Raw genomic sequence first — 13,600 nt, forward strand, 5'->3', positions numbered from 1 at the left:
ACCCACCCTCAGCTGTGAGGTTCAACAGGAACACTTCCGCTCACAGATCCAATATGTAGTCTTGTCACAAGAGAGGTCATTCCAGGTGCCACCTTTGTTCATGCTGGCACAATCCTCGTCATAGATGTTGTTGGGTTCCTCCGGGTCCCAAAAGCTGGAGGGAGGAAAAGTGGGCATGGGGAGGGATGAATAGGCGGAACTCAGGGGTTTTCAGAGCATTATATGTGATACTGTGACAGTGGATACATGACATCATACATTTGTCAAAACTCGTAGAATGCACAGCACTTGGAATGAACCCTAATATAAACTATGGACTTTAGTTCATAATAATGTATCCATACTGGTTCATCACTTGTAACAAATGTGCCACACAGAATGCAACAGGTTAATAATAGGGGAAATTATGTGCAGGAGAGAAGGAATATATGAAACATTTCTCTGTACCTGCTGCTCAAATTTTCTGTAAAAAATAAAGTCTATTAATTAAAGAAAGAATATGGAGGGGGGAGAGAAGGCAAGGTCTTCATGGCTCAAGGCTCTTCCATCCTAATCATTTCTTCAGCTTTTCAGAATTATCTGAAGCTGCCACATTATCCCCTTCACCCCAGCTTGTCTGCCTTAACTCAGCCCCACCTCCCCGTTCGCCAGGACAGTCTCCTGCTCCTGAATCCGTTTCCTGCATCTGGTCAGTTTCTGCCTCCTCTTACAAAGAACCCTTCCTTCACCCCTGCAATCCTCCCAACCTTCCAGGTCTTGTAGTGTCTTAGATCACATTCCCTTAAAGCAGAGCCTGATTTGGCAATTCAGGTGCATGGAATTTATTAAGAGATGCTCTCAGGAGAGAAGGAGTGGGAGAAGCAGGATGGGGCAGGGAGAGGAGTTGAGCAGAGATGTGGGTTCAGTCTGGTCTAGCCTCAGCCTGATCCGACAGGGAGCTGCGGAGTATGAATAACACCACAGAGTTATCTCGACTTGTGACAAGGAATCCAGGCTTCTCTCAGCCACTCATTGGCTATGGGCTGACCCCACTGGGAGTGGAGTAACCTTCTAGCTGAGCAGGCCTCCAATGGACTGAGGACAACTCTCCAGAGAAAGCATAACCATGAGCCTTTAGCAGTCAGTGCCCCCTACTGGAGGAGGGCTGCACCCGCCCCACGAAGGGGTCTGAGCTGAGCACCCATAGCACCACACTATGCCACGCCTTCTCTATTCACAGAGCTGTGCCTTCTTCCAGGAATCTTTTTTTTATTTTTAAGATTTTTATTTATTTATTTATTTATTTATTTATTTATTTATTTATTTATTTATTTATTTCAGAGAGAGAGAGCACAAGCGGGAGGGGCAGAGGGAGAGGGAGAGACGATCTCAAGCAGACTTCACACTGAGTGTGGAACCAACAGGGGGCTGGATCTCACAACCTTAAGATTATAACCTGAGCTGAAATCAAGAGTCATTTAACCAACTGCACCACCCAGGTGCCCCATTCTTCCAGGAATCTTTAATTCAAAATGAGATCCCCTGTCAGGACACTAATATCTCTAATATATAAAGAGCTCTGAAAAATAAATAAGAAGGAATGCCTGGGTGGTTCAGTCAGTTAAGCGTCTGCCTTAGGCTCAGGTCATGATCCCAGGGAGCCCCATATCAAGCTCCCTGCTCAACGGATAGCCTGCTTCTCCCTCTCCCTCTGCTGCTCCCCCTGCTTATGCTCTCTCTCTCTGTCAAATAAATAAATAAATAAATACAATCTTTAAAAAAAGAAATAAAAATGAGGCACCTGGGTGGCTCAGTTGTTAAGCATCTGCTTTCGGCTCAGGTCATGATCACAGGGTCCTGGGATCGAGCCCTGCATTGGGCTCCCTGCTCTGCGGGAAGCCTGCTTCTCTTTCTCCCACTCCCCCTGTTTGTGTTCCCTCTCTCACTGTGTCTCTACCAAATAAATAAATAAAATCTTTTTAAAAAAATAAAATAAATAAGAAATAAATAAGAAGAAAATCTCAATATAAAAATATACCAGTGATATGAACAAACACTTCACAGAAAAGTTAATACCTGTGGCTATTAAACATATGAGAAGATACCCAATCTCAGTCATTATAAGAGAAATGCAAATTAATACTATATTGTGATTCCATTTTCACCTACAATTAATCCATCAAAAATTATAAAAGTTAGATGAATTTTTGATGAAGAAAAATAGCCAAGCCAGTGAAAGAATAAATTGGTATAACCACTATGGGGGACAATTTGTTAACATTTACCTAAATATAAATATGTACATTCCTTGAGAAAGTAAAGTATAATGGCTAAGAGTATAGACTTTACTTTTTTAAGATTTTTTTTTAAATTTATTTGAGAGAGAGAGCACAGAGTGAGAGTGAGAAGGAGAAGCAGACTCCCTGCTGAGCTGAGAGCCCAACACAGGACTCGATCCCAGGACCCTGGGATCATGACCTGAGCAGAAGGCAGACGCTTAACTGACTGAGCCACCAAAAGTATAGACTTTAAAGTTAGGTTGGTTGGCAATACTACCTGCTAGCTCTCTCACCCGAGGCAAGTTGGTTAACCTCTCTGTGCCTCAGTCTCCTCATCTTTAAAATGGAGATGACAAGAAATAGGATAAAATAAAATGGAGATGATAATAGTACTTTCCTTACAGGATTATTAAAAAGATTAAACAAATGGGTTAATATATGTAAAGTGCAGAGAGTCAGAGACAGAGACACAGAGACACAGAGATCCTGCTCATCCTCTTGGCAAATCAAAAGCTTCCTCTTCCTTCTGCACTGTCGCCACCCTTCCTTTCTTTTTTTCCCCGCAGCCATTGACCTGGGGACCTGATGTATTTGAGCAGTTGGGCTGAAAGGAGGAGATGTTGCAATGGAGGAAAATTTAAAAGGTACAGGGACCAGAAGCCCTACCGGCAAAAAAGCACCCTTGAGCCTCCTCTATCCAGCCTGGTCTGGGGTTCTAGAGAATCTTCTGGCTCGGATTGCACAAAGACCCACAGGGAGCAGAGACCCAAAGAGCCCTCGATACTTGCCTCAGAGTGACAGGTGACCCATCCAGCCACTTCCAGTCCCCTTCATGTTCCCTGTCATTCAGCCCCAGCCAGTACACCCGAGGAGAGCCATGAGCCTTGGCCACAAAGTTCTGTAAGTACAAACTCCATTCAGCCATCATTTTAATTACATCAAATATAAGTGGTCTACAAACACCAATTAAGAGCCAGAAATTGTCAGATTGAATTTACAAAACGAGAGATGAACCATGAGAGACTATGGACTCTGAGAAACAAACAGGGTTTTAAGGGGGAGGGGGGAGGGGGGAGGGGGGATTGGTTAGCCCCGTGATGGGTATTAACAGGAGTGCACGTACTGCATGGAGCACTGGGTGTTGTACGAAAAGAATGGATCGTGGATCACCACATCAAAAACCAGTGATGTAGGGGCGCCTGGGTGGCTCAGTTGGTTGAGCGACTGCCTTCGGCTCAGGTCATGATCCTGGAGTCCCAGGATCGAGTCCCGCATCGGGCTCCCCGCTCTGCAGGGAGTCTGCTCCTCCCTCTGACCCTCCCCCCTCTCATGTGCTCTCTCTCTCTCTCTCTCTCAAATAAATAAAAATCTTAAAAAAAAAAAAAAACAGTGATGTATTGTATGGTGACTAACATAACATAATAAAATTTAAAAAACAAAACAAGGGCGCCTGGGTGGCTCAGATGGTTGAGCGTCTGCCTTTGGCTCAGATCGTGGTCCCAGGGTCCTGGGATCGAGTCCTGCATCGGGCTCCCTGCTCCTTGGGAGCCTGCCTCTCCCTCTGCCTCTCTCTCTCTCTGTCTCTCATGAATAAATAAATAAATAAATCTTTAAACAAAACAAAACAAAACAAGACCCATCTATATGCTGCCGACAGGAAATCCACTTGAAAATAAAGACACAGATAGATTAAAGTAAAAAGGTGGGGAAAGATAAACCATGCAAACATCTGGGCTCAAATCCCAGTTCTGACACTCGCTAGCTGTAAGTGACCACAGGCAGGTTTCTTAAATGTATTGTGCCTCAGCTTCCTCATCTGTGAAGTACAAATAGTATGTACTGTGTACAAATTTTGCTATCTAACCATGGTAGCATCAAATCATTGCAGTTCCTTACAAAATGCCAATTCCCCTCCACGGGTGGAATTATTTCCCCACCACCTAAAAGCAGAGGAGGACCTACGTGACTTGCTTTGTGAGTACAAATAAGTGGAAGCTTTCAGAGTTGCCCCTTAACTTTCACCCTTGAGTTACAGGGGCTGTCTGTTATTTCAGCAGAACATAACCTCTCCTGACTCACACACTAAATAACAGGGTTGTTGTAAGGATTATGTTAATGTAAGATATAAGACATCCGGAATGCAGCCTGGAGAATAGAAAGTGCTAAGAGGGCGCCTGAGTGGCTCAGTTGGTTAAGCGACTGCCTTCGGCTCAGGTCATGATCCTGAGTCCCGGGATCGAGTCCCGCATCGGGCTCCCTGCTCAGCAGGGGGTCTGCCTCTCCCTCTGACCCTCCCCCCTCTCATGTGCTCTCTCTTTCTCATTCTCTCTGTCTCAAATAAATAAATAAAATCTTTAATAAAAAAAAAAAAGAAAGTGCTAAGAGATAGCCATTATTATATCTCCAGGTTAGAGAAAAAACTGAGACTCAGGATAAGAAACACAATCAGGATTTAAACTCAAGTAGAGTATGTCCTCTCAACCTTGCTATTAAAAGTCTTAGTGGCTCAAAAGCAATTCCAATTTCTCTCCATCCAGACCAGGGAAGGATATGTGATTCCCACTGATTCTCAAGGGCTTGGAAGGGACAGATCACCTGTTCAGCAAAGCTACTGATGATGACCAAGTGAGAGTAATTCTCCTGGCAGAACTTCCGGGCTTCATCCCATGACTTGGTGGTTGGGGAGAAGTAGTAACACTTCCCCTCAAAGGGTAGCCAACCCTCTGGGCAGGTGACCTTGGTACAGTCTGGGGACAGAATAAGATGCTGTCAGAATGGCCCCAGAGCCAGGGTCATGTACATGGTGTCCCATATACAGTTGTGCAGGCTGTGCAAAGCTCAATTCCAGGGGGCACCATTCAGACAGACTGCAGTGAGAATTGTCCCCCATGGATTTGTGCAATGTGCCAGCTCTGTCATGCCCCCCATCTCAGGGCAGTTCCCCAAGTTCCACTCACCTAATAAGCCCCGAAGTTTTACTAGGGACTGGTTGGTGTAAGTTCTTATGTGGTCAATGTCCTTCTTCAGGCCAGCTATCCCCGCCATGCCAGTCACTGTCAGTAGAGATGGGCTGGAAGGTTAGAAACCCAAACCCCCATCTACCCACCCACCCACCACTGACTGCAAACACACAAGACAGAAGCAAGATCTGTGCCCCCCACTGCACCCTCTTTCTAGTGAGTGGTGCTAGAACTCAAAATGATATGTGCAGTGCCTAGAGAGAGTCCTAGAGTGGCTCAGAGGAGGAACTGATCTCTGAGCCTTGGGGAAGAGTGGAGATGGTGGACTATCCAGAGGAAGATGGTAACTCAGTATCTGTGAGAGGGAGAGAGAGCCTCCACAGGCAGGGGCCACCTTGGAAGCCAAGATAGAGAGGCAAGTGTGTTGGGGAAGGCTGAGGCAGTAGAGGTCAAGGCAAACCTCACAGGAGCTAAAAAGCTCAAAGTAGGATGAGGTCTGATGTCCAAGTCCTTGAATGCTAAGCCAAGAGTTTCATGTTGGAAATGTTGGAGAGGTTGTGGAGAAAGGGGAACCCTTTTACACTGTTGGTGGGAATGCAAGTTGGTATAGCCACTTTGGAAAACAGTGTGGAGGCTCCTCATAAAATTAAAAATAGAACTACCCTATGACCCAGCAATTGCACTTCTGGGTATTTACCCCAGAGACACAGATGTAGTGAAAAGAAGGGCCATATGCACCCCAATGTTCATAGCAGCAATGTCTGCAATAGCCAAATTGTGGAAAGAGCCGAGATGCCCTTCAACAGATGAATGGATAAAGAAGATGTGGTCCATATATACAATGGAATATTACTCAGCTATCAGAAAGGATGAATACCCAACTTTTACATCAACATGGATGGGACTGGAGGAGATTATGCTAAGTGATATAAGTCAAGCAGAGAAAGTCAATTATCATATGGTTTCACTTATTTGTGGAACAGAAGGAATAGCACAGAGGACATTAGGAGAAGGAAGGGAAAAATGAAGGGGGGGAAATCAGAGGGGGAGATGAGCCATGAGAGACTATGGACTCCGAGAAACAAACTGAGGGTTTTAGAGGGAAGGGGGGGTGGGGGATGGGTTAGCCCGGTGATGGGTATTAAGGAGGGCACATACTGCATAGAGCACTGGGTGTTATATGCAAACAATGAATCATGGAACACTACATCAAAAACTAATGATGTAATGTATGGTGATTAACATAACATAATAAAAAAAAATCTAAAAATAAAAATAAAAATAATTAAAAATAAAAAATAAATACATAAATAAACTAATGATGTACTGTATGGTGACTAACATAACATAATAAAATTAAATTTTAAAAAAAGAGTTTCGTGTTGGACTCTGGGCAGTGCGAAACCATCAGTGGGTTTTGAGCAGAACAGTGGCTTGATCTGAGATGTGCAGAGAAGGCATGCACATATAATGGAACAATTTTCAGACTTCAACAAACATGGTGAAGGCTGTGCCAGCCCAGAAGACTTTGCTACAACTAATGTGTGTATTCCCACTAATCCCACACAAAAGCGCCCTCTTCCAGCTTGACATCCTTCCCTCTTACTGCCATTCCCAGTCCATCTCTAGGTCCAGTCACTTTTACCTCCTAAACCTTTCTGCTCTACCCACTTCTGTTCATCTTCATGGCCACAACTCTCATCCAAGCCACCATCACCTCTCACCTGTCCAACTGCACCATCCTCTTCCCTTGTACTTATGATGTTGCCTCTTACCACAGGGCCTTTGCATATACCTGAAACCCTCAACCTCTCATGTGATTAATTTTTTCTCTTCCCTCAATCAACTGTAGCGCTCTTTCCCTAGGGAAGCCCTGTATGGCCCTCCCAAAGATAGGGTCAAGATCCCTAACTAGATTTTTTTCATAGAATGATCTTCCTTTGGACTATTCATTGAGATTTGGAATTGTATGCTCATTTGACTGATAATTTGGTAAATGGCTCTCAGTACCTGCCTGTGCTGTCCAACAGAAATAAAATATAAACCACATACATAAATTTAAATGTTCTAATGGCCATGTTTTCTAAGAGTCAAAAGAAGCAGGCAAAATTAATTTGAATGTTATTTCTTTACTTATGCCAATATATCCAAAGTATAATTTCAATGAGTAATCAATATTAAAGATTATTATTATTAATATTGTTGAGATATTTTACATTCTTTTTCTGTAGCAAGTCTTTGACATTGGTGTATATTTCACAATTACAGCACATCTCAGTTCGGAATGACCACACTGCAAGTGCTCAATAGCCAGTGACTCATGGCCACCATATTGGACAGTGAAGGTCTAGACACACATGCACACAAACATGCACACACACTCCACAGGAACAGGAACTGTGCCGGATGTGTTCACTATCCTACCCATGCCCCAATACCTAACACAAGACTTGGCAAAGATGGGATTGGAAGTGGTCTTGGAGTTGGGTTTGAGGGGTCATGTTGGGTGTTCAATATGGATGGCATGAAGGGACAATTGAAAGCACTCACCATTTGCTTGCCACGCCATCTGCTGAAAGGTTAATATCTTTAGCTCTTCCACCATCTCCTGGTCTATGAGGAAGAATCCATCTTGAGCCCAGTCCTTCCATGCCCAATGCTCAGTTTCTCCCCATGCCCCATCCTCTTCTTACTCACACTTAATCAGGGTCACAGCCAGACCAGTGCAGCCCAGGAGCAGTGACACCACCACCAGCAGGCACAGGTACACCACCAGTCTCTCCTCCTGGTAGCACCCAGGACACCTGGACTTCTGACTGAGGTGGGTCACTGGAGTTACTGGGGGATGAGGACGGGGACAGAGAGACCAATATTGGTGCTTCAGAGAGTGAGGAAGAGACACTTGAGCCTCTCTCCAAAAGCAGAGGGACCGAGATCCGTGGTCATGACTGTATCACCAGATGGGGTCAGCAAGAGAGGGTCAAGGGAAAAGAACCCTGAAGAAGCCCAGAAGAGCACTTACTGTGCTCCAGGGCCACCCCTTTCCCAAATGTAGCCCCCTTCCCATCTCCAAACGAAGCCACACCTCCACCCCCATCTCCACTTCCAAATCCAACACCATCACTGTAACCTAACACAACTACAACCTAACCTAGAATGCTGAAGAGAACTTACTGTGTGCCAAGTATCATGTCACATCCTTATTATCTTATTGGATCCTCATCCTTATGACATAGATGTAACTATTATTCCCAATTTGCAAATAACTAACCTGAAGGCTTGGAGAGGTCATGTATGACTTGGACCCAGCACTGCTCCTAACATTTATGATGCATTATCTTGTACTCTCCAGCATCCCCTGCCCAAGCTGCTCCCCATTCCAGGATGCTTAAGGGCCTTTGCATCAGCGGCAGAGAATGCTTCCCGTACCTTATGCAAGTAGGAGGTGGGGCCTGAAGAGTATCAGGCAGACGCCCTGGGTCCCTCAGGGTCTGGTCTAGACTCAGAAAGGAAGAGCTTCTGAAAGGACACTTTTCTCTGCCCCAGGGTCTTCCTCTGGGGTCATAGGTCTGATTCAAGCATACTTGACAGGGAAGATAGGGGCCCACCTGGAGGGCATGAGGACTTACTAGCTAGGGATGACTGGAACGGAGGATGTTCCAGATTGACACCTGGGAGAAAGGGAGAGGAAAGTTTATTCAAAAGTTGTTGGGGGGAAAAGTTGCTGAAAGACTCTGTCTTCCAAGATCAACACCTCCCCCAACCCATCTGATTTGTTCTCTGGTCAGAATTGAGGAAGTGGAGGGAAGACTTCCAGGTGTCCCCTCCCAGACTTCTTAAAGGATCTTCCCACTGCTCACCCAGTTGAGGAGATGTGCGGGGGACAGGGGTGAGGTCCAGGCCTAGGGATCAGAAAGACAATGGTTATGCAGACCAGGGCTTCATCTAGGTAAACCAAAGGCCCCAGCCCTAGATTCTCACCTTTGATCTTTGGGGACTTGCAGGGAAGTGGGGGGTTCTCCATTTTCTTTCCTGGGGTGGGGAGGGGGAGGAATGGTTGCTCAGGTCCAGAGCAGGACAAAACCAGCACTGGGTCTCCTGAACCCCCAGCCCCAGCTCACCTGCTCTCGGAGGCCTTGGTGGAGCCAGTGAATCTGCAGAAGAGAAGTTCAGAATTAGAGCTGGTATGAGGGTTGGAAACAGATTGGAGGCAGCGATGGAACCAGGACTGGGACTAAAATGGAGGGCTAGGGATAGGGTTGAGCATAAGAATGTAATTGGGGGTAGGGATGGGGTTAATTGGGGGTAAGGATGGGAGTAGATGATGAGGATTAAGATAGAGTGACCGACCATCCTGGATCACCCAGGACTTGCCCAGTTTTAAAACTGGAAGTCCCACGTCCCAGGAAATCACTCAGTCCTGAGCAAACTGGGACAACTCTTCACCCTCAGTTAAAGACACAGGTGAGTTTGGGCTAGGGTTGCAGTCAAGCTGTGGTTGGGATGAGGATGGGATTGAAGATGGGTTAGGGACAGTGGTGGACATGGCATTAGGGTTGTGATTCAGGATGTGGTAGAGATAAAGATTGGGACTGGAGCTGCACTGGGGTAGGAGGAGGAAGTCACAGTTAGGTTTTAGTTGCGTTGAAGTAGGGTGATGACTTTGGATTTAGAAATAAAGATGGGGGTGGAGATTGGCTGCAATCAGAGATGGGGAGGGGGCTAACTTTGGGGAAGGGATAGCACTGATGATCAGATGGAGGAGTCCATCTTGGTGGTGGGTTTGAGAACTGGATGGGACCAAGTGGGAGCTGAGAGACAGACAAACAGCTGAGCCTAGTTCACCTCCTACCTCATTCTGGGCCCCACGGTGCCCAGGGACCTCCCAGTTTGGTCTCCGTCCAGATTAAATAGTGGTGGATGCAGCACCCACCCCTCATGGAATGGCCACTGTCCAAGGACAGCAACACAGCACAGTCAACCTTCAGGGCCCTAGTGTGAATTGGCTCGGGGAAACCTCAACGCCTTCATTTTTTTTTTAAAGACTTCACTTTTATACCCACTTAGCAGACTTTTGATGAGTCCTGGGCCAGGTATGGAGCACCCAAGTCTCAAGGTCGATCTGGGCCCAGAGTGTGAATGCGAGGAAGTTGGGGAGCCATGGGTGCACGCTCACAGTTTTATGAAACACCAGCTTTCATGTCCCAGGACCTTTGCATCCACCAGTTCTCTGCTGGGCTTCTCTTCCTAACAAACTCCAACTCATCCTTTAAGTCCCACTCCAATATCCCCTCCTCTGACCCCAATCTCCCACCACTCAATTCCCCTTGAGATTTCCCCATTCTCCTCGTCCTTCCCTTCTCAGACCTGCTCACCTGAGTCTGTGCCCAGAACTGCCTCTCTCATCAGACAGAGAGATCCCCAAGGGCAGGGTGGAGACACAGACACATACTCCTGCCAACATGGTGCCTGGCACGAGCTGGGTACACAGGAGGCTGATTGTGTGTCTATAATGCCCAGCTAATGTCCCCTGGGGACCCTGCTTTCCCCAGGCTACAGAACACACATTCCTTCACCTGGCCTCTGAGAAGTCCTCTTACCTGGCTTGGGAGGAAGATCCTTGTAGGGTGGCGCCATGTTCTCATAATCATCACCATCCTCCTCCTCCTCCTCCTCTCTGGTCCCTTCCAGAGGAAAGGCAAGTGAGAGCCCAGCCCATTCCCTCTGTCCCTCAGGCCCTAGTTTCCAGCCACAGGGTGGGGAATACTGTAATCTGGGTCCCGACCATCCCTGGCCCCCAGCTCAAGCCTGGCCAGGGCCATACCTGGCAGGTCCTGGCACCCAGAGTTGGTATACATGTACATGGTTGCAGCTCACCCAGGAGCCTGAGAGGGAGAGGCAGAGCTGGACAGCTTCTGCCTCCTATACCTCCTGCTCAGGTGCCTGGGGCTCTCTCAGTTCCCTTTTTCGTCAAAAGTCAAGTACATGCAAATCCACCTTAAGGGAAACCACCCAAACCACACACACACACACACACACACACACACACCCCTTTCTCCTAGTTTGGATTCATGCACAGGAGTGACAAAGACAGCAACCCCTACATTCGAGTGCGAGGCCCTGGGTGGAAAAGATGGATAAGCTCCTTCCTTCAAGGAACTTTCCATCAAGACAAGACAGACACTGAAATAGCATAAACATAGAAATAAACAATATGGTTTGGTTTTTTATTTTATTTCCAGTAGTCACTAAGCATTATTTAAAAATAAAATTAGGGGCGCCTGGGTGGCTCAGTCGTTAAGCGTCTGCCTTCGGCTCAGGTCATGATCCCAGGGTCCTGGGATCGAGCCCTGCATCGGGCTCCCTGCTCAGCAGGAAGCCTGCTTCTCCCCTCCCCCTGCTTGTGTTCCCTCTCTCGCTGTGTCTCTGTCATATAAATAAATCTTTAAAAAATAAAAATAAAAATAATAATAAAATTAAATGGAGTAAGGGGATAGGACAGGGGCTAATGTAGAGAGATAAAGAGGGAAGGCACCCTGGAAGTGACATTGCAACAAAATGTTAAAGTGATAAGTGCTAAGTACTCCTGCATTCCACAGTGAGGTGCTAGGTCACTGGCCCAGTTATCTCTGACTGCATAATGACAGCAAGCACTTATCGTCTCGCAGTTTCTGTGGCTCAGAGTTCAAGAGCAGCTTGTCTGGGTGGTTCTGCTCAGGACCTCTCTTTTATACCCACTTATCAGACAAGTCAAGAGGCTCCCCGGGGCTGTGGTCTCTGACGGCTGTGCTGAGGCTGGAGGATCTGCTTCCAAGATGAAGCGCTCTCTAAAAAGGGCTGATTGAGCATCCCCCCAGTGGCTGCATCTTTTGGTCTAGCAGGGATGTGGGAGTTCCCTGTGAGCCAAGTGAAGGCGGTAGAATAACCAGGCTGGAGCCATTTGGAGAACTCTGCCCATGAAGGCAGCCTGCCTGTGCTTCTCCAGAGGACCGCCATCAGCCTTTGGAGCCTACAGTCTTCGAATCATCCATCACTCCTCTCTTCTCTCATTCCGTGACCCTGGCAAACTGAATTTTCAAAAGATGGCTGCAACAGTATCTCTTTGTGCTACATGTTCTTATGCAATGTGACCTTGCCACTCCATCAAGAAGTAGAGTCCAGGGGCTGCTGGGTGGCTCAGTCGGTTGAGCATCCGACTCTTGATCTCAGCTCAGGTCTATGATCTCAGGGTTGTGAGTTCAAGCCCCACATTGGGCTCCATGTTGGGTGTAGAGCCTACTTAAAAAAAAAAAAATTTTTTTTTTTTTTAATTAAAAGAAGTAGAGTCCAGTTCTCCTCCCCTTGAATCTGGGGTGGTGTTAGTGATTCCTTTATAACCAACAGAATGTGGTGGAAGTGAGGCAGCCTGCATCTGGCTCTGTCAGAACACATGCTCCCAGCCGCCATGTCGTGAGGAAGCCCAAGCCACACGGAGGTGACCCACTCAACAGTCCCAGCTGAGGCCAGACTTCAAGTCATCCCAGCCCAGGTGCCAGGCATATGAGTGAAGGCACCTCCTGATGTTTCCTGACCCCAGGACAGGAGAGTCACCTCCAGCCTGCTAAGTCTTCCAATCTGAGGCTCCAGAACATTGTGGAGCGGAAACCAGCTGTCCCATAGAATCTGTGAGCTACTGAAGTGACTTTTTTTTTTTTTTTTTTTTTGGCCACTAGGTTTGAGGTGGTTTGTTCGATAGCCTAGATATTGGAAATCTGACAAATCTGTTAGAAATTCTGGTTGGCTCTACCTTCGCAATATACCCAGCGTCTGAGCTGGGCTCGCCTCCCATCAGCAGCTTTCACTTGGATTACAGTAAGAGCCTCCGCCTGGTCTGCCTACTTCTGACCTTGCCCTCCATATAGTGGGACCCATAGAAGCAGACCGGTAGTCGCCCGGGGCTGGGGGAGGAGAAAATTGGGTAGATGTTGGTTAAGGGGCACAAAGTTTCAGTTCTGTAAGATGAATAAGTTCTGGAGGATCAGTGTACAACTATAGTTAAGAGTATTGTACCGTGTACTTGAAATTCACTGTCAGGGGGCGCCTGGGTGGCTCAGTTGGTTAAGCGACTGCCTTCAGCTCAGGTCATGATTCTGGAGTCCCGGGATCAAGTCCCACATCGGGCTCCCTGTTCAGCAGGGAGTCTGCTTCTCCCTCTCCCGCTCCCCGCTCTTGTGCTCTTTCTCTCTCTCACTCTCTCTCTCAAATAAATAAATAAAATCTTTAAAAAAAAAAAAAGAAATTCACTCTCAGGGTAGATCTTGAGTCTTCACACACACACACACACATAAAGAAAGCAAGAAAGAAAAAAGGAAAGTGGTAACTATCAGGTGATAGATATGTCGA

General features: G+C 46.8%; 1 protein-coding gene across 1 annotated transcript; it reads right to left on the minus strand.

Moving 5' to 3' along the window:
• Positions 1–19: 19 nt before the first annotated feature.
• LOC123863053 (C-type lectin domain family 17, member A) lies at positions 20–11,082 on the minus strand. The gene is made up of 11 exons (XM_064593479.1): positions 11,043–11,082; positions 10,819–10,902; positions 9,340–9,372; positions 9,200–9,250; positions 9,079–9,120; positions 8,848–8,889; positions 7,916–8,056; positions 7,769–7,831; positions 5,216–5,311; positions 4,854–5,005; positions 20–154 (listed from the first exon to the last, which is right to left on the minus strand). The coding sequence occupies exons 1-11, from the start codon at positions 11,080–11,082 to the stop codon at positions 119–121; spliced, it is 780 nt and encodes a 259-aa protein (XP_064449549.1). The 3' UTR covers positions 20–118.
• Between the last annotated feature and the right edge of the window lie 2,518 nt (positions 11,083–13,600).

Source organism: Mirounga angustirostris, unplaced genomic scaffold, assembly GCF_029215605.1.
Source record: "Mirounga angustirostris isolate CCGP_5_RB_7025 unplaced genomic scaffold, mMirAng1.0.hap1 SCAF_1, whole genome shotgun sequence".
Taxonomy (NCBI): Eukaryota; Metazoa; Chordata; class Mammalia; order Carnivora; family Phocidae; genus Mirounga; species Mirounga angustirostris.